At 36.3% G+C, this 27,495-nt stretch overlaps 1 protein-coding gene across 6 annotated transcripts in view; it reads left to right on the forward strand.

The window, feature by feature from the left end:
• ttyh2 (tweety family member 2) overlaps window positions 1–27,495 on the forward strand; it is a 53,087-nt gene that overhangs the window by 20,052 nt on the left and 5,540 nt on the right. For 3 of the 6 annotated variants that reach the window (XM_079851444.1, XM_079851446.1, XM_079851448.1), the window contains exons 2-11: window positions 523–698; window positions 10,591–10,702; window positions 16,934–17,154; window positions 18,572–18,667; window positions 20,538–20,610; window positions 23,982–24,051; window positions 24,649–24,704; window positions 26,359–26,463; window positions 26,850–26,942; window positions 27,041–27,183. In XM_079851444.1, the coding sequence (XP_079707570.1) occupies window positions 523–698; window positions 10,591–10,702; window positions 16,934–17,154; window positions 18,572–18,667; window positions 20,538–20,610; window positions 23,982–24,051; window positions 24,649–24,704; window positions 26,359–26,463; window positions 26,850–26,942; window positions 27,041–27,183 (1,145 nt within the window). The remainder of the gene's footprint in view (window positions 1–522; window positions 699–10,590; window positions 10,703–16,933; window positions 17,155–18,571; window positions 18,668–20,537; window positions 20,611–23,981; window positions 24,052–24,648; window positions 24,705–26,358; window positions 26,464–26,849; window positions 26,943–27,040; window positions 27,184–27,495) is intronic. The other 3 variants (XM_079851445.1, XM_079851447.1, XM_079851449.1) reach the window with 1 other exon arrangement.

Consider the following 27,495-nt stretch of genomic DNA (forward strand, 5'->3'; position numbering starts at 1 on the left):
AGTAAAAAGATGATAGATAAACTTCTCATCTGGGAAAACACCGGTGTATCATATTTTTCACAACTCCCAGTTTCAACAGCATTCATAACCCAAATTACTTGTGTAATATGACTTATTCCACAGAGAAATAATTAGGATTAAGGAAGCATGTTGGACAGGGTTTGATTTTTGTCCATTAGGCGTTGATTGGATCGTGAAACAAAAAAATGCATAGATAAATCGTCCACAGGAAGACAAAAAAACATGCATCAGGACATCAATTTGGATTTCATGTTGACTTTAAGAGTTGTAAACTGAATATGCATTTAAATACGGTTGGTCAATTGTTAAAGTACTAATAATTCAGATATAGCAGTGACGCTTTCTGAACAACTCAGAGAATTTTAGTTTCCATATGTGGACTGATGATAAGGGAGCTTTATGTTATGAATGGCATATGAGATCAAACTCTTTCATTTCAAAAGAACAAGGAAAAAAAAAAGTTATTTTAACAAAGAAACTCATCTTTTTTTTCTGTTTCAGTCGCTCATCTTCCTGGGCTGTGTAGCAGCGGCTGGGCTTGGTGTGAATCTGCTGTGTCTGGCCATCTACCTGAGCTGTCTGTGCTGCTGTCGGAAGGATGAGGAGGAAGAGGAAAGTAAGAAATCCAACTCTTGCTGTGTCACTTGGGCTGCTGTTGCTGCCGGACTCATCTGCTGGTACGTACCACCCACTGTTCTCACACGAGAGAAGCCCGCTCAAGATGCAGACAGCATAGTTAAGCACTCAAGTGTATGGCAAGTGTATGTGTAAGAAAAACATGCAAGAATTATTTTGCTTTTATGTTCATTGTGGTTATTTCAAACTTTCTGTTTCTGGCATGTTTTAGCAGAATATAAAATTGAAGATTTTATTAAGAAGGTTTTTTTTGTCTGTCACGTGATTTTGTAATGAGTGATGAATCAACATGGCAACTACTAGCAAAATCCCCTTTGGCAAATTAGCTCATAACTTCCTGGTGAAATGTCTTCCTCATTATGTCCCCACCTTTTTTTTTTTTTTTAGCTTTTTGTCTCTTCCATCCATCTCTCTCTCTATATAAACTAAGGTGCTAAACTATTTTGGTCAAAACATATGTATGGTATGGCTCCTTTAATATTGAAGTAAGAAAGACAGGAGAGCCTCAAATAACTGCTCTATTTTATTGGCTATAGAGATTTAACAGACAGACAACCTAGTAAAGAGACAACCTCTGTCTCTCTCTCACACTCTCATTTGCTCTCAATTTCTTTCTCAAAGAGGTTCAGTTTATTCTCTTGCTCTATAAAATCGATTGTTCTCTGGGTCACTTCAGGTAGAGCTGCTCTGCTCGAATACAGAGAGTGATCTACATTCCTGTCTAAACCCCATACCGCTGACCGGCGATAGAAACACTCCAGTTTTGTTTCGGGCCACATTGTCTGTCAGGTCTGATTTGGAGGAGGGGTTGTGGGAACACTCAGAGTTTGACTAGTATTTAGGATTTTAACAGTGGGTTGAATAGCCTTGGACACACCGAGACGGCCCTTTGCCTTCTGCTCAGACACTGTGCAGTTTTCTGCCTCCATCATCCATTAAGAACGAGTGGCATTCACTTCTTCACAGCTTCAGTTCTTAGTGACCATGGCTGTCAAGCTCAAAGAAGGACCAAAAAAAAAAAAAAAAACCACCAGCATAAAAACTTAAAAAGCATAAAAAGCCATAGAATAGCAATGTTATAATGAAAAACTGAAATCTAGGTTGGTAAAAATCTCACCCTCTGTTTCAGGTCTTAAATATCTTTCTCTCCCCTGCATTTTTTTAATGCGTAAATGCGATTTGGTAATGGAAGATTACCAGCGACACAAAGCTATCTTATGACTTCAGAAGACTTGAAATGCATGGATCAATTATATAGCTTTATACGAGGGGTTTTCAAGCCTTTTGATGGCGTGGAACCCAAAATGTTGTAACCTTTTTGCGAGTGACTATTTTTGTAAAATAAATGTATGCATGTATATATTTCATATGTATTTCAAGTATGCATGAAGAAATGGAGCATGATATTATAAAGACATGTTTTCAAAATTAAATAATTGGCTTTTATATCATCATTGTACTAAAGTCAAAGCAAATTGATTTATGATATTTGTGCAGGACCAGTTTAAAGCAGACAAAATGATTGAAAAAGATTGGCATACGTCACCAAAGCGAAGTCTGTCGTTACACCGGAAGATTGAGTTATAACGGTTTGAGTTAAAAATTACATGATTGGTGCATATAGTCTCCCCCCCCCCCCCCCCCCTCATTTTTTTTAATGATCTATGCCTTTAAGAAAGTAGCTAGAGTCAGTTTTGGTTTCATGTTGTGAATTGGTCAGCAAAAATGAATATCTTTGCAGACAGCCACAGTCACAGTCTTTCAAGGTCTTAACTCTTGGGAGCTTCACTACACAGAGCTTTCTTAAAGTAAATAGTTGTTACTTTGACATGCTAATAGCAGAAGGAGAGTTATCTAATCTATCTCAACGCTCCAGTCTCACAGTAGGCACTATCCCAGCTGTTACATCATCCCACCGCTGCTGGAGAAATGCTGAGCTCTAAAGTGCTTGATTGAATTAGTTAGTGTTGTGTATGAGTGTGTGTGTATGTTTATGAGGGCACCATCCTCTCAGTCCCATGACACTCATCTGTGTTGATATTATTAAGTTAGCTTTACAACTGTCTGTATTCTGAAACCTTCTGTGGTGAAACAGAACCTACTGTTGGGTTAAATGCAAAAGCATGGTCTGAGTTTAACATCAGCAATTACATACTTTTGTAAATGGGTTGGATAACCAAACCTATATAAAATATCTTTAGATAACTTGTTATTAAATATTTTTTTTCATCTATAAATCTATAGGCTAAATATCTATAAATAGCACAATCTCTCTCTCTCTCTCTCTCTCTCTCTCTCTCTCTCTCTCTCTCTCTCTCTCTCTCTCTCTCTCTCTCTCTCTCTCTCTCTCTCTCTCTCTCTCTCTCTCTCTCTCTCTCTCTCTCTCTCTCTCTACTATATTTATATTTGCGTTACATTTCAATGTATAATTGCTTCATTTTATTTTCCCAACAAACTCCTTTTAAATATATAATATGAATATTTAATATTCATGGTAGCTTCATATGAAATCGGCTTAAATTTGCGATTGGTGATGTTATGGATTCTCTAAACTTTCACCATTGTCGCCTTGCAGACATTGTTGGGTATCCTATACATTTATTGTTCACTGAAGGTTGTCTGTTGGTTTTTTGTTTTCTGTATACTGTAATCTAACTTTGGAAACTTTGCATTTAACTCTTCTAACCTCTCCTTGTATTATTTATGCCTTTTTGCTAAAACTGGCATGTTTCAGCAAGGCTGACTTCATCTTCATTAAACGTTAATGTGGTTTGTAGCAGAAGTGTTTCTGCAGTGTCCAGAAGTAAATTATAGGGTTGTTTGTTTAGTTGGAATGATGGGTGAACAAGTAGATAGAAGTGTGCATTTAATACAAAACCTTCAATTCAACTATCAATATTCTGTCTCAGTGAGAGTCTCAGATCATGCAGTGAAATGATGGAGCCCTTTAGGGTCCTAGATTACTCTCGGGTGATATGTTAGGTTTCACAATTTTGTAAATGATAAATCATCTGTTTTTAAATGTCATTAAAAGGGGTCTTATACAGTTTCAATGTTTTATTTAAAGAATCATATCATGAGTAATTAAGTTGTCCTTGATCTTTTGAGATACAATTTTCATTTCAGTATAAAAACATACTGTATAACTTTCAGAAATCAAAACTTTATTTAAACAAAGTTGAAGATGATGATGATGATGAAGAAGAGAAAACAATCAATTGCAAATTAGCAAAAACACTACATTGTCTAGTATTTTGTGCAAGTGGAACTGGTCATAATCGCTGACGGTGCTTTCCGAGATGCCACTCTAGATATACAGTGCCATTATGACTACACACTATTCTTTTATTTTCTCCATTATATTGCTGAATGACAGGAGTTGGGCAGTAGCTTCTGTGGTGTTTTGATGTTTTGGTAATCTACAGCTTGTGTTGCCATGGTTCCCCTGCGTTCGGATGTACTGCTCCTTTTCAAGAGTTGCTTAGTTCACGACATGAAGAGCATTTTTAACTGCTTTAATTAAAGAAAAATTAAATAAAGCACTAAATACTACTGACTTGCCTTCAGTGTTTATTTGTATGTTTTTAATAATAAATAAAAGATAATTTAATAATACATAATTATATTTATAATAATTTACTCTCCCTCTTGATGCCACAGACCCTTATTATTATTATTATTATTATTATTATTATTCATGTGTATATATATTTATTGGGTAAACTAAATTAGTAGGCTACATATGTAATTTTACGTTAAATTTCTTAAAATATATATAATATTGGATTGCAATGTCATGAGGGTGAGTAATTTATTACTCTATTATTACGCTATAAAAACATAAACATTCGTATTAATAGAATGAAGTTGAGTTGTATTTCAGTTGCTATTTTTCTGAAAAAACAGCCTTTGCTCATGCCACAGCTGCTATTGTTTCTCCACCTGATGACGTGACCTCCACACACCTCATAGAAGCTTTCACTGACAGGTAAAAGAGAAGAGAGAGGATCTCTTATCCTGCTGTGCTTCGCCAGTTGTTTTCTGCCACTCTCTCACCTGCTCTCTGACATCTAACCTATTGTCATCTTCCTGTTTGGTGTGTGTGTGAAGGGTAATAGTTCAGTTCCGACAACCGCCGTTCAGCATATGTCTGATGGTGATAAATCTAGATCAGCACACTTTAGCCTAGTCATTATTTTATTCTTTATTGACTGTTGCTTTGCCAGGAGCAGTCAATGAGTTTGAGTCATTTTCAAATCCGTATCTTTCATCATGACTTTCCTTTTTTTTGTAAGTAAAGCACATCAAATTGAAGTGGATCACACTGTCCTAAATTATGATTTGACTAAATCCATGTCTCACATTAAGGCAGGTTCGTTCTATTGCTATTGTGATATTCATCATTAATAAAAAATGACAAAAAAGTAAAATGTATTATTATTGTTATTTTACTTTGGCACTTTGTGTTCACACTGTATTTGATCTGACTTAAATATCACCAATTACTGTAGTTTTCATGTAAATGTGTAGTCATTTTTCATGTTAAAGAACTTGATGAAGCAGGAAGTTGTAGCCTACAGTTTGAGGGTGAATGACCAATATTGTGTTCATCAGTCATGTTCTAATGAATCATGCAGGATCAAGATGGCTTGACAGATGGTTACAGCTTCAGCAAACAAGCCTGCCCACCCCCTACTTAGTAATGTGGGGCTCTTGTCGTTTCGAAGCCCTGTGGTGGCATGAACAAAGAACCCAGTCGATTGAATAAAGGAATGTAGCTACATCTATCGTAACAAAGCACTGCCCCCTTCAGGAGAGGAGACATCTGAGGAGACGCTGAAATCATATTCGGTGGAAGATGCTCCTCCTCTAGTTTACTTCATACTTTACTCAGTAATGCCTCCCTTAAGTAATGCTTTATTTAGCCATTATTTATGTGCCTGCTTTCAGACCTGGTTTTTGAGGTCAGAGCAGAGTTTTTTTGGGCACTTTTTTAACCATATAAAGGTGAAACATCTTAAGGCTCTTTGGTTCTTCTAAAAAAAACAAATACAGCATTAGTGCTTTGGTTTTGAAAAGCATGGATGAGACAGTGATGAACCATGGGGAGCAATTGCTTATAATATTGCATTTTTGTCATAGATTTATAAGCATCAAAGCACCAGTTTTTCAAATGCAGGCTTTAACTCTTCATTGCCTGTCTGAAGACCACAGGTTTAAGAAGCTCTGCAGAGTGATTCTGATTCAGTTCTTCACCAGCAACCATCTACAATATTAATAATTTGACTAATTCATCTTGCAGAGTGCAGCAGAAAGAGCGGTTTCTCTTCAGCTGTCTTTTCCAAACAGGTTTTGCATTTGAAGTGTTTGGTTAAACATTGAAAGATGAAAGGGCTTTGTCTCATTATGGAGTCTTTTTTTGTGAGCAGTGTGTTTTGAATAAATCTGTGAACTAATCCGTGAAAAATTCGAATTCTGGTGTTCTTAGTCTTTCGCAAAGACAGCCTTTTGAGTTTGGAATCTAATCCATTGAACATTTTGGCAGGAATGGCATACTTTGATAGTCATGATCATCATGATTGACATGGAAAGTGACCGACCACAGTTAGTTTTGCTTTTATCATTCAATTAAATTCTACATTCAAATAACTATTGATTATTTCACAGAATCTACAGTTACAGTATATCTAGTTATCTTGCTTCTTTTTGAGTATCTTCTAACAGTTTGATGCATTAATTCGTCCTGAGAACTGTTCATTGCAGCAGGCCGATACCTTGTAAAATGACTTTTGCTGCTTACGAATATTTTCTACTATATATGTGAAAAACAGTATGTGAGACGAGTAGTATGTCATGAAACAGAAGGCGAAAAGTACCCGTATCCCTACTACTTCCTCCGAGATTCTGAAGGTTGCATTCGATGGACACTTTACTATCCCAGAATTTGTGAATGGAAGTGAAGTGACACAACTGACAATGCATGCATACTATATAGAACATACCATTTAACGGTCACGAAGTACCTGAGATTTCGGACGCAGCGTTTGTTTCCAAAATCAAATTGGAGCTATAGGGTTAATGGATTTGAATTTTTGATGTTAGTTTTTACTTCAGTTAATTCATTTTCACTCTACCACTGTTAAATTTGTATCAGTGTTTTAGTTTGTTTATTTTAATTTTAGTATTTTGTGCTGCCAACGCTAGTGATTTAAATGATATAGTTTAAAGGATAGTTCACCCAAATATGACAGTTCTGTCATCATTAACTCAGCCTAATGTTATTCCAAATCAATTTATTTCTTATGCAGAACACAAAGAAAGATATTTTGAAAAACTTTGGGAACCCACCAAACATCAGAGCCTATTGAATTTCACTGTATGGACAAAAACAAAACAAAAAAAAAATCTCCAAAAACAGATTCATATTTGGTTACACTTTATTTTGATAGTCTACTTTAGACATTCTACTAACAATAAGTTAGTTTGGAACTACATGTCAACTAACTCTCATTAGAGTATTAGTAGACTGTTAGGTTAGGGTTAGTAGAATGAGTTAGCTTGTAGTTGCAGAGTTACTTAGTTGAATGTATGTTGGCTGACCATCAAAATAGTGTTAGCAAATATTATGCAGACGGTCTGCAAATACTCTGACTAGTTGACATTTAGTTGCAAAGTTCCTTATAGTATGTAGAGTGTATAAAGTTGACTACAATCTGTATTGTAAAAAGCACTATATAAATAAAGTTGACTTGACTTGACTATCAAAATAAAGTTTTACATATAATTTTTTTTTTCTTAGTTAATTTTGGCTCATCAAATATGTTTACTTTCAGGTTTTATTTTTTTATTTCAGTTAAAGTTTTATCCTTCATTTTGGTTTCCGTTAACAGTAATAACACTGATTGAAACTGGCGCTTTTAGTCAGCTCTCACCATTTTTATGAGAAAGCTGTCATTTTTTTCTGCCTCTCTCTCTCCTTCCTCTCCCCAATGCAGCTAAATTGCCTCATGCACTTTTTAAATCAAAGATGGATCAGGAGAATGATGCAGTTTGGCTTGAGGCATCCAGCTAATGAGAATTCACTCTCCCCATAATTTTAATAAAGTCCCCTTTTCCAGACCGCACACGTTCTCCCGTGCGTAATTTCGGTGCAAGACGGCGCACGGCCTCAGGGCACTGTGCAGTCTTTATGTGTTTGTATTTGTGAGTGTGTCTTTATGACTCCTCACCCACTCCAAAGGCAAGAAGCTTTGGAGGAATCATTACTCTTTTACATTTCCCCAGGAGTCCCACACTGTCAGTCTGATCTAAAATCAGTCTCTACTCTTCAGCTGACACAGGACCGAGAACAGATTTTGCATTTCATTACTCTGCTCATTATGGTCCCAAACGTGAAATATACATTTAACACAAAGGAGGGTGGACCAGAGATGAACTTATGGACAGAAAGGGCACCCTATGTTAACAATGCAATGCGGGATATGACTTCACTTCCTGTGCGGTGTTATTGACCTCATAGGGTCTCTGGGGACTAATGAGCCAAATACCGAGAACATAGATGAGCCTGGCCATTTTGATGACATCATTCTTTCTATGTGAGATGCTTCCTGTTCCCAGTGTTCAGAAGATTGTGGCTTGGTGTGGAGGGAATGGATTCTCACGCCAATGTTCTCTGTTTCATGCCAAAGACTCATTAACTTGTTTCTCTGATATTGGAGATGGCTTTCTCTGTCATGCTTTATCTCAAATCATTGTCTGATTTTGAATAGTCCTTTCTCCAAACCAATTTCTCAGAAACAGCCATGTTGTTTGCAGTGAAACATCATGAGTATATCTTCACCAGTGCAATTTTACCAGATATGTCAAGTCAGTTACTTTTAATATGAAGCCCAAATAGTGGTAGAAGCTCTCTAGAACTTGCCGTTATGATACTAGGGTGTTGTGGTTAGTAGTTGGTGGTTGTTTTCCAGCTCAATTTCTCTGACATTCTAGTATTCACATATGGCCCCTCTTTCAGTGTAAGTTTATGAGATTGCTGTCCCCAAGTTTTCTTTTTCCGAAGAAGTCAAACGAGAAAGAAATACAAGTTTGAAACAACATGAGAGTGAATAAAAGATGATAGAATTAAAACAAGATGCACACATCATCTTGATTCACTGAATCATTTCAGGTTGCTAAAATGTTAGGAACAAGTTAAATGCTAAAATTAAGTGTAAATATGGTCTTTTCAGAAATAGTCTCTTTTATGGTGATATTGTAGACTTTATTAAAATTACTCACCCTCATGTAGTTCCAAACCCATGCAACTTTTGTTCATCTACAGAACACAAATTAAAATATTTTAACAAACTCTGAGAGATTTCTGTTTCTCCACTGAAAGTCTGTTCACCCAAAACGAAATCCGAATCGAGTGGTTTAATCGTAGTCTTCTGAAGAGACATGATTGCTTTATATGTTGAACATTTTAATTCAGGCTTTTATATAAACATTGATCAGCAAGCGTTCTTGCTTGACGTGCGAAAACAAACATCATTGGTTCTTGCGAAAGCTCAGTTGTGTAGGAATGACACACAAGAATGAACCTCATTGGTTCTCGCATGTCAAACAAACTGAGTGTCCGTTTGCGAAATTTGAATTATGCATGTTCTCTGATTAATGTTTATATGTGAAATTCAAATCAAACCTCATCATATAAAGCGATCATATCTCTTCAGAAGACATGGATTTATGTGCTCAAATCCTGTGGATTTAGGGTGAATTCAGGTTTATTGGGGCACTTTTTCCAAGTCATTTCAATAGTAAAAAGTGTTCCAATCACCCTAAATTCACCCCAATGCTACGGCCTATTTAGGAACTTTTTGAACCATCAGAGTTTTGGGTGAACAAAATTTCATTGGAGGGACTGAAATCTCTCAGATTTCATGAAAAATATCTTCTTTGTGTTCCGAAGATGAACTACCTGTAACCCTTCAATAATAATGGTTGTGATTGTATTATTGTTCTGAACGCGTGGTTATCTTTCTCTCGCTCTCATCGTGCTTGTGTGTTGTTCTCACAGGCAGAAGGCACCATCTTTTTGTAATTTCCTCAACCCTTATGTTTTTTGTGTCTGGGGAACATTAGCCTCTGGCTCAGTACAGCTCCTGCTGAATATTAAAGACCTGCATGTGGCACGCGTGCACCACCCATCCTACCACAGTGCTTTCATTTCCCACTCATTTAACTTTAGATCTATATAGAGCTTCTTCGGTCCAAAATGATGTTAATCTAAGCACAGGAAACATTTTCTGACATTTGATGACTTGAAATCATAGCAGTGTTGTTATTGTTAACTAAAACTATTAAAAATTATTTTCTGTAATTGAAATAAAGCTGAAATAAAATAAAAATATATGCAAAAATAAAACTTAAATGAAAGTTAACAATGTTTCTTTGGAAACACACTGAAATATGTTTAAGTTGAAGTACTAAGATTACTATAACTGAAATAAAAATGTATTAAAGATAATAAAAATAAAATGACAAAATCACATTGAATATATCAAATCAAAACTGAAATATAAATAAGCTAGTTCCAGTTCTGAATAATAAACACTGTAATGGTATACATAAATGATACTAAAATATCATTATTGTGTACATTTGCAATCCTGTATCTTTTGCTTAAAGTGTAGACCAACACTTTAGGAGCATTTTTTTTTCAGTATTTTCAGCTGTTATTTTGGGGTTTAAACATGGTAAAATGTGCACGCTTAGTGGAAGCTAAAAGCATGGTAAAACCAGCCTTAACATTTAATAAAAATCATGCAAGAGTGTATGAATGACCGGTGTTCCAGATCTGTGGAAATCCCTCTGCGGATTTCTGCATGTGCATATTCTGTGAGGGCCTGATGATTACAATTAATTTTAACTTTTCACCTTTTGATTTTTCAGTGTTGCTGTGGGAGTTGGTTTCTATGGAAACAGTGAAACCAATGATGGGGTGTATCAGCTGACCTATTCCCTCTATAATGCCAATCACACACTGGCGGGAGTGGACAGTTTGGTAAGTACAAATATAGCAGCGCTGACTATAGATAACACATTCAGACTGTTTTTTGACTTACTAATCAATACTAGGCTAATCAATCAATAGTCTTAACAAGTTTCAGCTGAAATGTCTCGCTGACTTCTCCCAACCAATTTCTCTCCTTCCAAAAGCTCTTAACATTATCTCTTTTCCCTCCCTTAAAATAGATCTGCACTTTCTATCAAAGTGTTCCTTCCAACCAAACCTCAGCCAGATGGTCCCTATATTCTCAGAGTTCAGTTGTCTGCTTCTGTAAAATCTTTTTTTTTCTGCCAATCAGCACTGCTAAAATTTCATGGGTTCCCCTACTGAGCGCATGATTGATTTTCTGACATCCCTTTTGCAATAGCAAGGACACCATTGAAGATATATGGAGTTACATGCCACAGCATGTCTCTTTGGAAAAATGTTGCTCCCGTGAACGACGAGGGGTGTATCTATGCGTGTTAGAAAACAGAGACTCACTCTAGTGTGTTCCTGTGATATGGAGTAGTTGAAGAAAATACCTCAAATTGTTTTTTTACAGCCTTTTATGTTTGTGCCATTATTAAGGCCTCTTTTTCCTTTCGTCATTGTCCCTTTCAAAGCCTTGAAGGCTGTGCCATGAATAAAACCTAATTCATGCATCTTCAGCCAGACCTATTTATATCCGTCTCCGTTTTTCTGATTCAAATGCGTAGAGCTGACAGTGACACTAAGACGCTTTAATCCTGCTTCACGCACCAATTTCATGCACTCGTTTGGGCCTTTCATGCCTCTGGTTGTGAGTTTTAGATATTTCATTGCCTGGTGGACTGAAAGACTGCAAAAGCAATGATTAGTTCACCTTTTTCCTCCTTTAAAGGTGAAGTGTGTAATTTTACAGGAAAAAGTAATGACGGTTTTCCTGAAAATATCCCGTCAGCCATTGATCAGGTGTGATCTGTCTATCTGTCTATCCATCTATCATTCTTTCCACACAGACATACAGCAACTGTTGTTTGAACTGGACATTTTGGACAGTCGTCAATCCTGAATACTGCGAGTTTGAGATCAATTGGACATTAGCCCAGCTCTAGTGATGACATAATCAATCATAACCATATATTTATTTCCACGTGTGTAGCTGATGCATTTCCATATAGAACTTAAAAAAAAAAAAGGTATAGATTTGAGTGCAAACATCTCACAAGCTATAGATCAATAATCCACACCTGTTCAGCTCACTTACACCTCTTGTATGAGCCCTCAGGGAAGTGTTTATGCTGTGGTTCTGAACCGAACAGAGACTGAAGGCGCTCCGAGCATCTGCCCGCTTACACCATTGAGGAGTTGAGGATTAGCTCCCCATCTGCACTAATGGAGATTAATGCATCTGTTTCTGTCTCACTCTGAATTATGAGGCACACACTTGTCTGAGGTCAACTTGATCCTCTCAACACACGGTCTGAGTCATCACAAGCCAAAAGGCAAAACTGACCCAGGAACTGCACTTTCAGGGGAAGAGTCTTTCATTAGCATTCGGCCTCAAGGAGATACCAGTGCTGAGCTGTGAAAAAAATGATGTAATGGTGCTCTGAAGGGCTAGAGATGTTTTAGATATCCAGGTCATGACCTCAGATTAATGTCAGCTTTGATAGCTTCAAGAATCATCAGTACATTTATCTAAGCCTGCCATCAAGCAAAAGAGACCCTCCATTCTTGGATTGCTCCTTCGAGACCAATGGCACAAAGTGTCCACTGTCTGAAAACCCTGCATGCATTGCACATAATTGGCCATGAACCTTGTGACAAAGGCTTTGATGAAGTCACTTGTGAAACCTTCAACTTCCTGATTGAGGCTCTTCAATGGTTCTGCCTGCCTGAAAACAATGATTTAATTTGGCATCCATTGCACGCAGATGCTCGGTCTCACATGTACACACACACCCTCACTCGTTTTGTTTGGGATCACTGTGCAGCCCTTTCAAATGAGTTAAGAGTAACAGACTTTTTTTCAGGAGTGTTGAGTGGTGACTGCTTGGTTTTAGGGTTTATTGGTTCTGGGCCATAAGGTCTCCTGTTCACCTCCTCTCAACACCCCCTCTGTGCTTGCAAATGAACTGTGTGGTTTCCTGTTAGGATCTGTTTCGTGTGCACAGAGGCACCTAAGGATTATCAAGGACATAAATTATTTGGTTTGAGTTACAGAAGAGGAGAACCATAATGAATTAGATACATTTAGGGGCTAACCGTCTCATTGTTTTATGTTGTATATACTTTATAAAAAATTAATTACAATTAAAATATTAATTTTTTTATGATTTCTTATTTATTAATATTTTTTTTACTTTACTATATTCTAATATATCAAATGAACATTTTAAAACAGATATGTTAAAGATACCTTTTTTTTTTTTTTAATAATTTGTATTTGGATTATATGCTAATTGTTTACATTTATTTATCTTTCTTTTTATTTAACCTTTATTTAACCAGGTTAGTCTCATTGAGATATAGAATCTCTTTTTCAATAGAGACCTGGCCAAGATAGCAGAACAAATTTGATCACACAATCACAAAACAAATAAAAAAGAGGCAAAGACAACTCAAGTGCATTTCAAATTAAATAAAAAGTGCCATTAATTAAAACATTTGCACTAGTGGATGGACTCATGTTCTATAGTTTTAACATAACCTTTAAAATCATTTAAGGAAAATAGACACTGTAGTTTAAGTGTTTTCTGTAGGTCATTATATTTTTGCAAGTTTTTTAAGAGGGTGGCTTGAATATAACAGAATGTCAACCCAGAGCTCTGTTGTTCCATAAATACCTTTTTTGTTTCTCTGCAGGGTGTGACATGATGCAGAGCGCTGGGTCGTTTTATACTGTCCTCTCAGCTTGTGAAGGTCACTTTTTTTTATTCCTTTGAATAGAAAGCGGATTTTTTTTTTGGACTCATGTCAGCTCCTTAACCATAAATATGTTTTCCTCATGTGTAACTTTATCCAGAGTTTGATTTTTGAGTGAGAAGTAGTCAGTGAAATGTTTGACGGCAAAGATTAAAGTGTCACATTTGTGGGCATTTTAGTCTAGGCTAAAGGCTTCAGAATGACTTGCTCAAGAAAACCTGGAGGAAAATAGTTTGGAGGCAGAGTCTGTTTGACAGGGTTTTGATTTATAAACTAGCTTTTTTTTTTTCAATCTGTGGAATGGAGGTGGACTGGTCTCTGTCGGCTGGGCTCCAGGTGCAGGAGTATGAGCCACTTTAGTGCTCTATTAACCTTCTGTCGGCCCCTGGCCCTTCACTGTCCCCTCCTGACTATTCAAGGCAGACAAAAATCCTAAGTCAGACTCAGAACTTACTAAACAGTTTGTAGAATTGCATGACTTTGAATTGCAGAAAAACGTAGGAAGGTGTTTTTCTGAAGAGTTTTTGCTAGTTGTTGGTGGAAAAGTTGTGGCATGCTCACCATTTCAAACATCCCAAACACTCACTGAAAGTCTCACCCACAGAAAATAACCACAATTCTCTTGCTATTCTTCACACTCACACATCAGTTAACTGCGAGAGAAAATTGATAGAAAGTAATAAAGACTTTTGTGGAGCTGAGAGCTGTTTATCCATCACCCATGAGGCAGTTAATCAAACGTTTGCTGAAGGTGAATTTGAAGACAAAGTGAATTTGATTTTTGGGATTGAGTTCCTGACATTGTTTTTTTTTTTTTCTCCTTCGATGTCAGACAGGTTTTGAAACCTAAAAAGCTCAAGTTTCAACCCCTTGCTGCTCGTAAGAATCACATCTGATTTGTATCGTAAAACTTTGCAGTCTTTGTTCCATTGTTGGTCTTTATATGTTCAGTAACTATCTTGAGAACCTCTGAACCAGTTCCACCAGCAAATCCCCAGACATTTCAACAGCCATTATTAGAAGAAGACCTGTAAGCAGTTAGGTCATCACCCCCCTCCCCCAACCAATTTAATAGAGAAATAGAAAATCATATCTGGATATAGAGCAGGCAGCACCACTTAGTGCTTGTGTTCCATTTCACGCTTCAACTTTCCCATTCAAATTTAATTGCAGAAGCCCAGCGCCTGCAGAAACCAGAGACAATCAATTAGAGCTGCAGCGCTGGGAGAAAAATCTCGGTTTCGTATCTTAACCACTTCCTCAAATGCATTACAGCTGTGGCTTAAGAAACACAGATGTCTAGCGTTTCCTCATTAGCTGGATTATTGGATTACGTTCAGCTTTGATATTAAGGAGGTCTTTGCAGTCGTGGCCACACAATAAACTTTGCTATGTCCAGGAAAAGTACAAAATATTTAGTGCAGATTCATCTGAAACTCACAATCACTTTCAGTCCTTAAAGGAACACTTCACTTTTTTTTGGAAATGGGCTCATTTTCCAACTCACCTAGAATTAAACAGTTGAGTTTTACCGTTTTCGAATCCATTCAGCCGATCTCTGGGTCTGGCGATAGCACTTTTAGCATAGCTTAGCATAGATCATTCAATCTGATTAGACCGTTAGCATCTCTCTCAAAAAAATGTCCAAAGAGTTTCGATATTTTTCCTATTTAAAACTTGACTCTTCTGTAGTTACATTGTGTACCAAGACCGACGGAAAATGAAAAGTTGCGATTTTCTAGGCCCATATAGCTAGGAACTATACTCTCATTCCTGCGTAATAATCAAGGAACTTTGCTGCCGTGCCATTGGTGCAGCAGGCGCAATGATATTACACAGCCTGAAAATAGTTACCTAGCTGGGGACTGTTTTCAGGCGCTACGTAATATCATTGTACACGATGTAACTACAGAAAAGTCAAGTTTTAATTTGGAAAAATATCGAAACTCTTTGGTCATTTTTTTGAGAGGGATGCTAACGGTCTAATCAGATTGAATGATCTATGCTAAGCTATGCTAAAAGTGCTACCGCCAGACCCGGAGATCGGCAGAATGGATTTGAAAACTGTTTGACTCTAAGGGAGTTGGAAAATGAGCCTATTTCCAAAAAAAGTGGAGTGTTCCTTTAAATAAAACATCAGAACTTATGTATTTCAAGAAGATTCAGGAGAATGCAGCGCTGCTGAGAGATCAAAGATCTTATAAAAACGAGTCCGGTCAAACTAGATAATCAATGTGGAATTGAGTTTCTCACAGCTTTGGGTATGAGATCACTGCACTCTCGAGTCATGATGTCATAACCCAAAGAAGGGCTGCTGGGAATTGAGTCTGGGCCATGAGTATTCGATTTCAGGATGTAGAGCATTTGTCTGGGAATCCCCTGATACTGTGCTGTTTTTAGCTTTTATTGAACTTTAAAAATGCTGTATGTACATGCACCCATCTGTTTTCTTTTTCTATCATAACCCACTCTATTTAATGTAGCTGTTGGGTGGGTCTGTGAGAAAACATTAGGGAACACAAATTTGGTTACATGCAGGCTAAGTTTCTTTGTGGCTGTTTGAACAGAAAACAAAGAGCAGGCCCTTTCCTCATGCATTACTTTCTCACTTGCCTACTTTGGCTTTTTCCATTGCAAAAATAGGAAAGCAGGGATATTTGATAAGAGTTAATGTAAAGGAGGACATCATGTATTTTTGTGTTCTTATTTTGTCTGCATTTAATGTGCATGTCACCTAGATAAACAAGTTAAGTTAAATTAGCAGCTTTAAAAGCTTTTCAATTTAATTGCTTACATTTTAAATAGATTATTTAAATGTGATCTAAAGGTTTTCAGTATTGAAATGTAAACATGACAAGATTCTGCAAAAAGCTTCTTTTTTTTTTTCTCGTCAATATTTTTGATTGATTTTAATGAATCACATAAGAGACAGTCTGTTTAGTCTGCAATTTTACATGTTTCCAAGTCAAGTCTATAACTTGCAACTAATGAAGTACACTACTGTTCAAAAGTTTGGGGTCGGTAAGATTTCGTCTCTTATGTTCAACAAGGCTTTATTATTTCATCAAAATACAGTAAAAACTGCAATATTGTGAAATATTATTACAATTAAAAAAGTTTTAAAAACAGTTTTGCTGCTTATTTTTGAGTAAACCATGTTACATTTTTAAATAATTTTTTGATAAATAGCGATTTAATGCAAGTTAATGCATCTCTGCTGAATAAAGGTATTAATTTCTTTAAAAAAAAAAAAACAGTTTTTGAATGGTTGTATATGTCGTTATAAAACCATTCAAGTATTTCTGATTGCACTCACAGTGATATTCACTCTCGTAGGTGACGGGTACTATGGGAGGCATGCAGAGCGGCCTGAATGAACACTTGTCTCGACTGGGCGAGATCTTTGCCGCACGGGGAGACTTTGTGCAGACTCTACAGTTCATGCAACAGATGTCAGATAACATCATTAAGCAACTACTGGGGCTTCCTGACTGGGAAAAGGCAAAAGTAGACCTGACCGCCATTGCCGATCAGACTGCATACGTCGAGTATTACAGGTAATGATGAGAGCTGTCACCTTGAATTTTACCATAATGCACCTCTCCTGTGTTTCATTTTCTGCAGAATGCAGGTCTATTTTCCTATTTTCTATTTTTTGTAGCAGGAAAAATCATTATGAAGTATTTCGTCCTTGATATTCTGCTAAGTGTGGTTGAGTGAAGCGCCATAGTAGTCCATCAACTGCTAATGCATGACTACATGTGTGTACAGTCTATTTTATAGTTGCATTTAAAGTCATTTCCTTGCGTTAGACACTATTGATCACATGTTATTTACTGCTGCTGCTTCACTGCTGGCCATTCATCAAAACATCCGCCAGTACTGGATTCATATTCCTGTCATCATTCCACATTGCAGATGGCAGGTTGAAAAGTGATGATGTCAAAATTCTTTAGTGTAGGTTGCCAGAAAAGTTCATATTTTATAGTAGGCATATTAATATAGCTGACATGCGATAATGATAATGTGAATGTGTGTGCATGCGTGTCTAAGAGTAGTTTATAGGAAGAGACACGGTCATCTATTCTGCTCTGACAACGTTTCAGCGTATGAAATATTAATACCTATAGAAGTTGTTCATCTATTATGAATTATTTTCAGAGACGAAGAGCTCTCTTGAGTGGCCTCGCCAGCACACACACACACACACACACACACACACACACACACACACACACACACACACACACACACACACACACACACACACACACACACACACACACACACACACACACCAACAAGAAGATTTTATCACTTGGAGATTGCTTTCGTAGCTCAGGAGAGTCTGTCATGTTTCACTAGTATATAATTTAAAATGCAACCTAAAATTCCTTTGGAGAAGTAATTATGACACAAATGAAACAATTGTTGACATAAAAGATGAGAATAATATGAATGTGGATAGCTTATGATTTGGTCTTGAATCTGATGTTCACAATAAGAATTTTATTGTAGACTTTGGGATCGATTTGAAAACAGAAAATCTGAGAAGCAGGAGACTTAATCAGATGTCTCTATTTTGTCTATGTGAAACAACTGAGAAAATAGAGATTTCATTTGTCATTTTGAAAATTAAACTTTAAAAAAAATGTTTGTTTCTATTGTGCATTTTGCATGACAATGCAAAAAACTTTAAATTAAACACATGTCCATTTAAAAGGCTTTTCACACTGCGCTTGAAAGGTTGTTGTTGTTGTTGTTGTTCTAAACGCTGCTTTTAACCCTGTGTAAAGGAACATTTCACACTTATAATTTATGCGCCACTTTCTACCCGGGTCACACTCATCTTGATTCGTAAATTTGCCAATATATTCTGAATTCTTTCCAGCATCTCAGTTCATGGCATGTAATGTTTTTTCATTCATTGCTTATAAAAAAATCTCTTTCTGTTGGGTCTTCTTTCTTCTGAAGGTGGTTGACATACCTCCTGATACTAATATTGGATCTGGTCATCTGTCTTGCTGCTTGTCTGGGTCTGGCCAAACAATCCCGCTGGCTGCTCACTACGTGAGTACAAACCTACTTTACATTGTATCAAATATTGGAATTAAAGACATCTCTGTTTGAGTGATATTTTGTGGCCAAAGGGCCCTTTTCCTTGATCTTTTGAAGTTCATAGTAATATCACGATATCTTTTAACATTCAGAAAACATCCGCTTAATGACCATTTATTTAATTTTAAGGTTCAGATCGGGGATGAAAAATGACTGTTTTTGCATGAAAAACTTCATCTCAGGGAAGAAAAACAATAAAAAATGTATGATCTGACCCCCTTTAAACAAGTTAATTAAAAGAAAGATCAAAGAGAAAAGAACTGTGAATAAAATGTTCTCCTCATTCTCAAAGGATTGTCTGAAGTAATGCTGTTCACCTGAAAAGGACAGTATTTTGAGTTTCACCACAGTTCTCATTTAAATTACAAATTTAAAAGGAATCTAATAAGTTAGGCATAAGTAATTGATTAATTTATCAGCTGGATTTTTCTGCATACTAGTATTTCCTAAAGTGGAAAACATTTCATTTAGATGCACAGTGCATTTCTGAACAGAGAATGCCTGCTGTCATGCTCAATATAAAGTAAAGCATTGGAAGTGTTCTGCAGTCTTATAGAAACATAAGGATTATGTTATATTTTAAATTGAGCTCAATGATGGTGTGTATGGTACAAAACCATTGTTTAGAGAGAGGGACAAAATCTGTGGAATAAGCTCAGTCGGCCAAGATTGGTGCTGTCCACCCAAATGGACACAAACACAAAGCACAAACTGTGCTATATGTACGCTTGATTGAATCTCACCAAAACAAGGCCATTTCTCCACAAAAATAGCTTCTTATTTTTACATAAAAAAATGCATTGCACTATTAGGGAAACAATATGTAAGATTTATGCATTCAAATATTTAAAAACCACCAGCGCAGTGTTATATATGTTGTTCACTTGTGTACATACATTATCCCAAATGTTTCCAACAATGTTTAAATCAAGAGAAATTCTCAATTTCAACCAGTGTAACATCCCTCCTCATTGCGTCGCCTGTCCATGTCAGCTTTATCCTCGGTTTCCGCTTTTACTGCCGTAGAAACCTTGGCAACACAGTGAGTCTCATGAAAAAATGCCGAAGTAGTAGTTGTACCATCTAGCACGCCACTCTGCTGTCGTGGACCACGATTATTCATTATAGTTTGCAGCAGGTTCTGTCGCCAAAGATAACTCCAAGAAACGTAAACGTATGGGTGAAGAAGAGTTTTGGACAAGAAGATAAATAAAACAAGGATCAATATCGGTGTGGCATTTCCTAACGCAAGTCTGGTGAACAAGTGTGATTAAATACAGTATGTGTTAAACATAAATCAGCCTTTTTGCTAATGCTGTGGGTACGTTCAAATGTACTTTTATTATGTATTGTTTTGAACACCAGTTCATTTGACAAATAAACTCACTTTTATGAGTAGTAATTTAGCATTAAACATTGTTACTGGTGGAAAATTCATTAGAATGAAGTAAAATGATAAATTATTTTTATTCAAAAAAATTTCATTATCTAATCCACTGATTTGTGAGTCCCGCGGATTGATTTCCCTTGGCAGTGGAGGCAAAGACGACTACTCCTATCATTTCATGCTCCTCAACAGCGTCATCAAGCTACACCTTTGTAATTGCTTTGAAAATGCGTGAAAATTACATACTGTGCCTTTAACATTTTTTTTGCATTATTTTCCATTTGTTTTATGACAATTAAGTGCTTTAACACCCATATCATCACACTTTAATTCTGAACTGGTTTCTCGGCTAGATTTTATATTGGGCGTCAAGTGGCGACCCAGCACAGAACCGAATTTGTTTATCATACTGTATTATTTATGGTGTGTGTGCAGGATGATGGTGTTCGGGGTTCTGACTCTGATACTGAGTTGGGCGTCTCTCGGAGCTGATGTGGCCACTGCAGTGGTGAGTATCAGCCAACAAGCCTGTTGTACAATCAGTGATTTGGTTCAGGTTATTATCTGAGATATGTGACCCTGGATCACAAAACCAGTCACAAGTCGCACGGGTATATTTGTGGCAATAGACAACAATACATTGTACTGGTCAAAATTATCTATTTTTCTTTTATGCCAAAAATCATTAGGATATTCAGTGAAGATCATGATCCATTAAGATATATTGTAAATTTCCTACCTTAAATATATCAAAAATATATTTTTGTGAGTGAATGCAGCAAAATCGCCAACAGAAATGGACAACTTTAAAGGCGATTTTCTCAATGTTTAGATTGTTTTGCACCCTCAGATTCCAGATTTTCAAATAGTTGTATCTCGACCAAATATTGTCCTATCCTAAAAAAAAAAAAACATACATCAATGAAAAGCTTATTTTATTCAGCTTTCATGTGGTCTATAAATCTCAATTTTAAAAAATGTACCCTTAAGTTTTGTGGTCCAGTGTCACATATGGAGAATTCAAGACAAACACATTATCAGCATTTCCATCCTGAACACTGCATGTCATATCATAGTGTGTTTGTGACGTTATTTGGTTTTGATATGCACTTGAGGCGGGTCACTGTGAGTCCATCTCTATCAAAAGCTTGTTTATGTGGCAAAGCATGACAAATACTAGTCAACTGCTGTCTGCTTGCCTGAAGGACGTGATAAACTTCCATTTTATTGCGTTTGATGTGGGTGTGTGTGCTATCAAAATCACTGTGGTTTATGTGTTTATTGGGGAAAGAGTAAAATGTGAAAGATTTTGTTAAACCACATCAATGAAGGAGTGGGAAATAAAAGAAAGTGCAAGGAATGTAAAACCACTGTTGGATTTCTCTTATTTTACGATTCCCACATGGTCTCTGATATTTTCCAGTTTAGTAAAACCAAACCTCATAACCTTTTCTTTGTGTTGTACACTAATAGTGGGAGAGGAATCTGCTGTTTTGTCCTTTTGGGTATGAAAAGAAATACAATTAGTTATACAATTTGTCAAACTTTGAACTACTGAGCTCCTCAAAAGCATTGTCCAAATCTCTTTTTTGCAACGCTTAATATGACGGCATGCATATTAAGTAGAAGTGGAGGAATGTAGGCCCACCTTCAGTTAAAAAGACCCGGTGACTGTTTTAATTCAGACATTACTTCCAAAACAACATTTTGTTGACAGCCTAGAAGAGTTTAGTACATTGCAAATCAAATTGATTGCATAAAACCTGGCTGTGTGGATGAGCTGATCATATCTTTTTTATCTTATTTTAGGCTCAGAACTCTGTCAAAAGTTCCCAGCACACTACAGGGAAGATCTCATAGCTCAATTAAAAACAGCATTTTATCTTATATCATTATCCCCTCTGTTTTCTATTTTGAACAATTTCTCTCAATCACTCATCCCCTTATTCACTCACTATAACTCTAACTGGCAGGTTATGAGTGCATTTAAACAGTTACCCACAAACCAATTATATCCATCAAGAAAGCAAACAATATGGAAAAATCAATAGTATCAGTAAGGAAGAGTATGTTAGCAGAACTTTTAGCCGTGCGTGTGTTTTAAAGGGAGATTTTTCTGTGTGAGAAAATACTGTTTATGTGTTATACTTGCCAATCTTTCCAAATACACAAGTGTTTCCTGCACCACTGTTCTCCCACCTCTGAATCTAGTGTACACAGTCCAGAGCAATATGTAGCCTACAAACTCACAACTCAAGTTAGAATATATATGTATATGTATGTGAGTTTGCAGCTTCAATTGAATATGATATGAGAGAGAGAATGGGACTCAGACATAACAAAGAATGGAAACTTTCCGTTGTGCTATTTTTACTGGTTATGTTAAAAAACAAACTAATATTACAAGCAAATTCTGCTTTAAACTAAAATTTGATTTATGATCTGATTATGTGCTATTTAAAAAAAAAAAAAGTAATGTTACAGAAATATTATTTTATTAATAATTTCATATGTAAACACTGAAATACACACTCATTGGCACACCGCATGTTCTGGTTACAGATATACCGATTTATGATTCTCTGAGTGACTAATTTAGTTTATACACCCAGGTTGCAAATATTTCCCCTATCAGCTCATTAAGAGAGAGATGTTGATGTACCACCTCTTCAGCATCAGTGGACACGCTCAGTTCGCTGTAATGAACTCATCGTTCCTGCAGGCGTTAGACACAGACACATAGGGCTTTGATCCTGTCTTCATGGCTAATGAATTAATGCATAACATAAGGTATTGAGCCTTAGGAGTTGTGGACTTGACTTTAAACTTCCTTGCTCTGAGACAGGATGAGGGGGATGTTTTAAAGTTGATAGATGTGTATTACTGAAGAAAAATAAAGGCTCCTAATGAGTCACCATGTGATAAAGGCCTAGGTTTCTTTGCACCTGAGGAATTTCAAATAGAAAGACAGACTTCTGAATATTTTATTTATTTATTTATTTATTTATTTATTTATTTATTTATTTATTTATTTATTTATTTATTTATTTATTTATTTATTTATTTATTTATTTATTTATTTATTTATTTATTTATTTTCTGTCCTGTCATTGTTTCTTCATTTGGGTCTTTTTGTTGCCTTGTCAGAGAAATCTCTCCTGGTAGAATGGAACAATTATGTCATCACTGAATGCAAATTTGTTGTTGACAGAAATGTATCTTCTTTCACCGCCTGAGGATGTGCAGATAGAGAGTGTGCGTGAGGTTTCTGCATGACTGTTTTTTCCTTAGACAGACATTTCACCATTGTATCTGTACTGCAACTCCACTTCCTGGTGCCTACACAGTATGTGTGCAGTCTGTGATGACTTTTGTTGTACATTCACTCCTGTCTGACATATAGCTGTTTTTTTTTACCTCTGAGTCTACAGTATATGAGTGTGTGTTTGCACCTGTGTATACTTCCTGTCTGTGTCGATTTAAGTCCCTTCACCCATTGCACCAAACATCCTGCATTAACTATACAAGCATTTTTAACTATATATTTATTGAGTAATATTTATTGAGTATATATACACTACAATTGAAAGGTTTACATTTTTTAAATGTTTAAATGTATTAATACTTTTATTCAGCATTGATGCATTAAATTGATCAAAAGTGACAGGAAAGACTTTTACATTGTAAATTTCAAATAAATGCAGTTCTTTTGAACTTTCTACAAAAATGTCAAGCAGCACAATTGTGTTCAGTTGTGACACTAATTTTAGATTGATTTGTGAAGGATCATGTGAGTCTGAAGACAGTAGTAATCAAAGGCATTAAAAAAAATAATAATTGCAGATTTTTTTTCTTTTATATGTGTTTTTTGCGGTCTAGGGCACAAGTGATTTCTGTGTTGCACCAGACAAATTTCTAATGAACCAAACAAAAGACGTAATCAGCTCAGGTGAGTGTGTCTCTTATTCTAAATGTATTTTTGTTTGAAAAATACAGACATGAACACATACACGCACGCACACACACACACAGTCATGGCCTGTTCATTTAATCTCTTTTAATGAATGGGGATTATGGTTCTTCAGTGAACACATTTGCATGAAATGGCATTTTTACACTATCAAGTGCTTGAATAGTTTAAAGGGTTAATCTGAGCGACCTTTAATCCTGCTCCATAATCACTGTGACTGAATACATCTGTAAAATGGCCATTCCTGTGATTATGTAACTTTAAATCCTGTTCTCAGCCATAATATGTTTCTGCACTACCAGACAGACAGAAGCTCCCTCAGGTGCTCGAGGACGCAGCATCCCAGAGGAAAAATTCATTCCTCAGAGGCTGCTTTTTCATAGCTCGCAAGACTTAAAGGAGTAGATCAACTCAAAATGAATATCACGCCACAGCCTGCATGGTTAAAAATGGCTTCTAGACATGTGTCTATTATAGTGGATGTCATGCATCAGAAATTGCATTTAATCTTAATGATAACCAGAAGAAAATTCTGTATGTCATGCTGTTCGTAATGCACTCTTTCTTCTTTTCTAGATATTGTGCATTATTACCTGTACTGCAGCCAGACTCTCCCCAACCCGTTTCAGCAGGTACTATGGTCAATTGCACTTTTTATGTTCTTTAATTCCTCACCAAAAATGATCCCCTGTATCGATGTGAATCAAAAGGAATCTATTGATGCTTTTTTTTATTCTCATTTTACTGAACAATACTGATTTCCTTGCAAATCTTTTACTACTTTAGAGAAATCAAGATTTTTTTTTAAATCAAAGAACCATATTTTAGTGAGCGAGTGAGTCATTACACCACTTAAAAACTTAATTGTCTCTTAATGGCTGATTCATTAAAAAGAAGCGGTTCATAAGAGTCATTTGTTCACATATCGGAGTACGCTTGTTTACACTAAGCAATGCAATTGAAACACTTGCATGTATTATCTTTTGTATTCTTTCTCATCACGTTCATTTCAGACTGCAACGTTGTGAATCATAATTAATATTTTTCATGGCAATAGGAACTTAAATGAAACCTCATGAGTGACCAATTTTGGAAAAGGCATAGAAATACATAGCACACACAAGTGTTTGGTAAAATAATAATTTTTATTAATAACTTTCTATATTGATTGAATTATAATTAAATTTGTAATAAACATTTCTCTCGCTTTATTATTAGATGGTTTCTTTTACTCTGCCCATCACAATGCATTATGGGATTGTCTTCTCTGCAAAGGATAATTTTCATGCTTCCTTAAAATTTGCCCTTGTTTGCCCACAAAAGTGTGCCTGTGATGCCTAAAATGCTCTCTACGGTATTTAGGTTTTGAAACGTCCAATAGGAATCAGTTCTCAATTCCAAACTGCAACTGACTTATCGTCGATCTCCCTCTTCTCGTACTTTACCCTTTCCCTGACTCTGTCTTTCTCCCTCACTTCTGTCTCTCAGCATCTCTCAGGGTTTTTAGGTCAGGCAGTAAAAGGCCAGTGTCCTACATCTGAGCTTGCTGCAGTTCAGCTTGACTTGCTTTAACAGAGTAACTGTAGATATCTCTCTCAGATCAATAGAGTTGTCACGGAGAAAAGGAAAGCATCATCAGCACTTAATGTATGACAATGTTCCTGTAATTAGATGAATATCTGGTATTTCTAACCTTATTTAATCAATCTATTTGTGTTCTGTTCTTTTTCTCATCTTTGTTAAATATCTAATTGGTCTTTATTCAGACTCACACAGTCTCTCGTTCTGTCACTTCTTTTTTTAATTCTCTTTCATTATCTGTTCCTTGCCTCTCTTGTCTTCTCTTTTCATGTGTTGTCTGGAATGGAGATACGTTTTCACTGTGAATTTAATCACTTTCTCATCAAGACAAGAGGGTGAAAATAGTACAAATAAAGTAGATTTATTTAATCAGGTTTTAGATGTTCATCTGATGTTCCACCTGCTGGTGAATCCTGTGAACAAAAGCCTGGGTCATATTTCATAACAAAATGTATATAATATATACAAATTATATACATATAATCATAATAGAATCATAATATATATGCATATTATCATTTATATAGATTTGAGAGCTGACTGTAGTGAGACCAGCTCTGTGTATCTGTGGATGGTGTAGTTTCTCACTCTGCTGGTAGGGAGTGGAACTGCACATCCGAACCGAACCAAACCTGTGATGTGTGAACTGTTGATGTTTAGTTTGTTAACTTTGCCCTTAAACAAAACAAACTGATCCTGAATTAGTTTGTTTTGCAGTCGCTGACTGTCTTCCAGAGATCGCTGACCACCATGCAGATCCAGATACAGGGTCTCCTGCAGTTTGCAGTGCCTCTGTTCCCCACAGCTGAGGTGAGTGTGCCTGAGGACATACAGACTGTGCTATTAAATTTACATTTATGCATTTGGCAATTTTACCCAAAATAGCTTGCATTGTATACCTTACATAGTCTAAAATTAATTCAAACAAAATAATATTTGAGTAAATAAAAAAAAAAAAAAAAAAAAAGAAGTATGTATGTATAGGTCACCTTTCACACAGACACACACACACACACAGACACATAGACACAGACACACAGACACATAGACACAGACACATAGACACACAGACAAACTAACTTTTCAAACTAACAAAAATTCTTAATTTTAATATTAATCCAAGATTATGCTATTTCATTTCTTGGTGAATGAAAGAAGCTATATACAATTTTTGGTTAAAATGTGGTTCTTTTCAGAGGGATTTATTGAGCATTCAGCATCTATTGAATAATTCAGAGGCCAGTTTACATCAGCTCACTGCTCTTCTAGACTGCCGAGGACTCAATAAGGTACACCCGCTTCTGTCTAATATGATGCTGCGCGATTAATGAGATTTCCACAATTAGTAAAATGGATCTAATCTCTTGTGGCATGTGTGTGTTTGCAGGACTACCTGGACGCGCTGATAGGTGTGTGTTATGATGGTGTGGAGGGGTTACTGTATCTCTGTCTGTTCTCTCTGCTGGCGGCCTGTGCCTTCTCCGTCATGCTGTGCGCCATACCGAGAGCGTGGCGACAGATCGCCAACAGGTACAACACACACACAGAATGCATTATGATGCATTCACACACATTGACTACAGTGCACTTAAAGGGATGGTTCACCTAAAAACCCTTTTAGGGATGGTTCACCTAAAATAAAAACTGTCATTTACTCACTCTTAAGTTGTTCCAAACCTGTATGAATTTCTTACTTCTGCTAAACACAAAAGAAGATATTTTGAAGAATGTCAGTAGCCAAACAGTTGATGGACCCCATTGACTTCCATAGTATTTTTTTTTCCATACTATGGAGGTCAATGGGGCTTTGAGTCTGTTTGGTTGCCCATATTCTTCATAATA

The sequence above is a fragment of the Squalius cephalus genome (assembly GCF_949319135.1).
Source record: "Squalius cephalus genome assembly, chromosome: 19".
In the NCBI taxonomy this organism is placed as follows: Eukaryota; Metazoa; Chordata; class Actinopteri; order Cypriniformes; family Leuciscidae; genus Squalius; species Squalius cephalus.